This window comes from Opisthorchis viverrini (assembly GCF_000715545.1).
Source record: "Opisthorchis viverrini unplaced genomic scaffold opera_v5_11, whole genome shotgun sequence".
NCBI classification, from domain to species: domain Eukaryota; kingdom Metazoa; phylum Platyhelminthes; class Trematoda; order Opisthorchiida; family Opisthorchiidae; genus Opisthorchis; species Opisthorchis viverrini.
The window spans coordinates 1,378,122-1,379,417 of NW_008751667.1; the positions used below are offsets into that span (position 1 = coordinate 1,378,122).

General features: G+C 42.0%; 1 protein-coding gene across 1 annotated transcript in view; it reads left to right on the forward strand.

Moving 5' to 3' along the window:
- T265_01055 (hypothetical protein) overlaps positions 1 to 1,296 on the forward strand; it is a gene marked incomplete at both ends in the record, with an annotated part of 15,958 nt that overhangs the window by 7,964 nt on the left and 6,698 nt on the right. Inside the window, one exon of the mRNA XM_009164998.1 lies at positions 173 to 233. Coding sequence (XP_009163262.1) covers positions 173 to 233 — 61 coding nt within the window. The remainder of the gene's footprint in view (positions 1 to 172; positions 234 to 1,296) is intronic.

Sequence of the window (1,296 nt, forward strand, 5' to 3'; positions counted from 1 at the left end):
TGCTTCGCGGATAATTTAAATGTACACAAGAAAACCAAAAATGTGATTAATTCTAATATTTCTGTGGAAACATCTCAGCCAACTACTAGGTATCGACAAATACGTTCATTTGTAAAACAATTTGGTTTTCACGGGAGGCTCAACTGAATCTCTTGTTTATGATATTCTTCAGCTGAATGTGCTGCACAAAGGCCACCTCATTTTCCAGTTGGTACGCCATTCGAGAAATCGTAGTATGTTTTCATGAAGGGAACTACTCACGAGGTTGCTGAAAACTGTTCAACAGCCCACGACCGATTTAACCCTTCTTGGGGCTCATCATAAACGAGAGATTCAGCTGAGGTTATCATGAAAACCAAATTGATTTGCAAATGAGTGTATTTCTCGCATTCAGAGCTCAGTTTCAAAAAAATCCATCCAAAATCCTATGACATTCCACATAAGGTTCGGCAGCCTTGAAAAATATGGCTTCTTCCAGAGAATGGTCTTTCTGAGGAGAGTATATTCTTCTCGGGGAGATAAACGAATTCGTCGCCGTCTACTTGATTACAACAGTGCGATGATCGTCGGCCAACGTATTTTCCTGACCTGGATACCGACACAAACGAATAAACAAATGGGATAACATTCGTTTTCATCCCACTATATCGATATATCTGATAGTATAGACCAGATAGACCCAAATCCCTATTTCGACAAACAGTTGAGTCCGGGCATCAGAGAATAACGTAAAGAACACATGTCATACAAATCACATGTGTGTAGTCCCCCGGAAGACATCACTATTTCTGTCAATCACCCTGTGCGACAGAATTCCAACTGTCGTTACAGTCACTGCATCAGTGCAAATCCAAACCCACCTAGCTAGAAGAAGTGTGGTTGACTGAGTTACCAGCAAGATGACTTTGCACAACACACGCAAGGCTACTCAGAATACAGCTGAACAATTATCTCAAATTACTCGGAGAAGTGAGCTGGACCATCGTGTCCAGTATCTGGTTCCCTCCCCACCGAGCTGATTGTAAGGACTAATAACCGACCAAAAACTTTCGAGGGTAAATAATTCAACTTTGTTTTCAAGCGAGAAGGAAGTGAAATTTGCGGGAAGACGTGACGGTGAGTGAGGGAAACAGTTGGTAAATTTCCCACACGAAGAGGTAGTGCAGTATGGTGTGTGTGTGTATGTGTGTGGAATGACCGGGTTGCATCCTTTGCATCAAACCAAAGCTTGAAAACGGTTCACTTGCTTTTGACTCAAGGATAAGTATGGTGATTCTTTCGGTTAAGTGTAGTGTC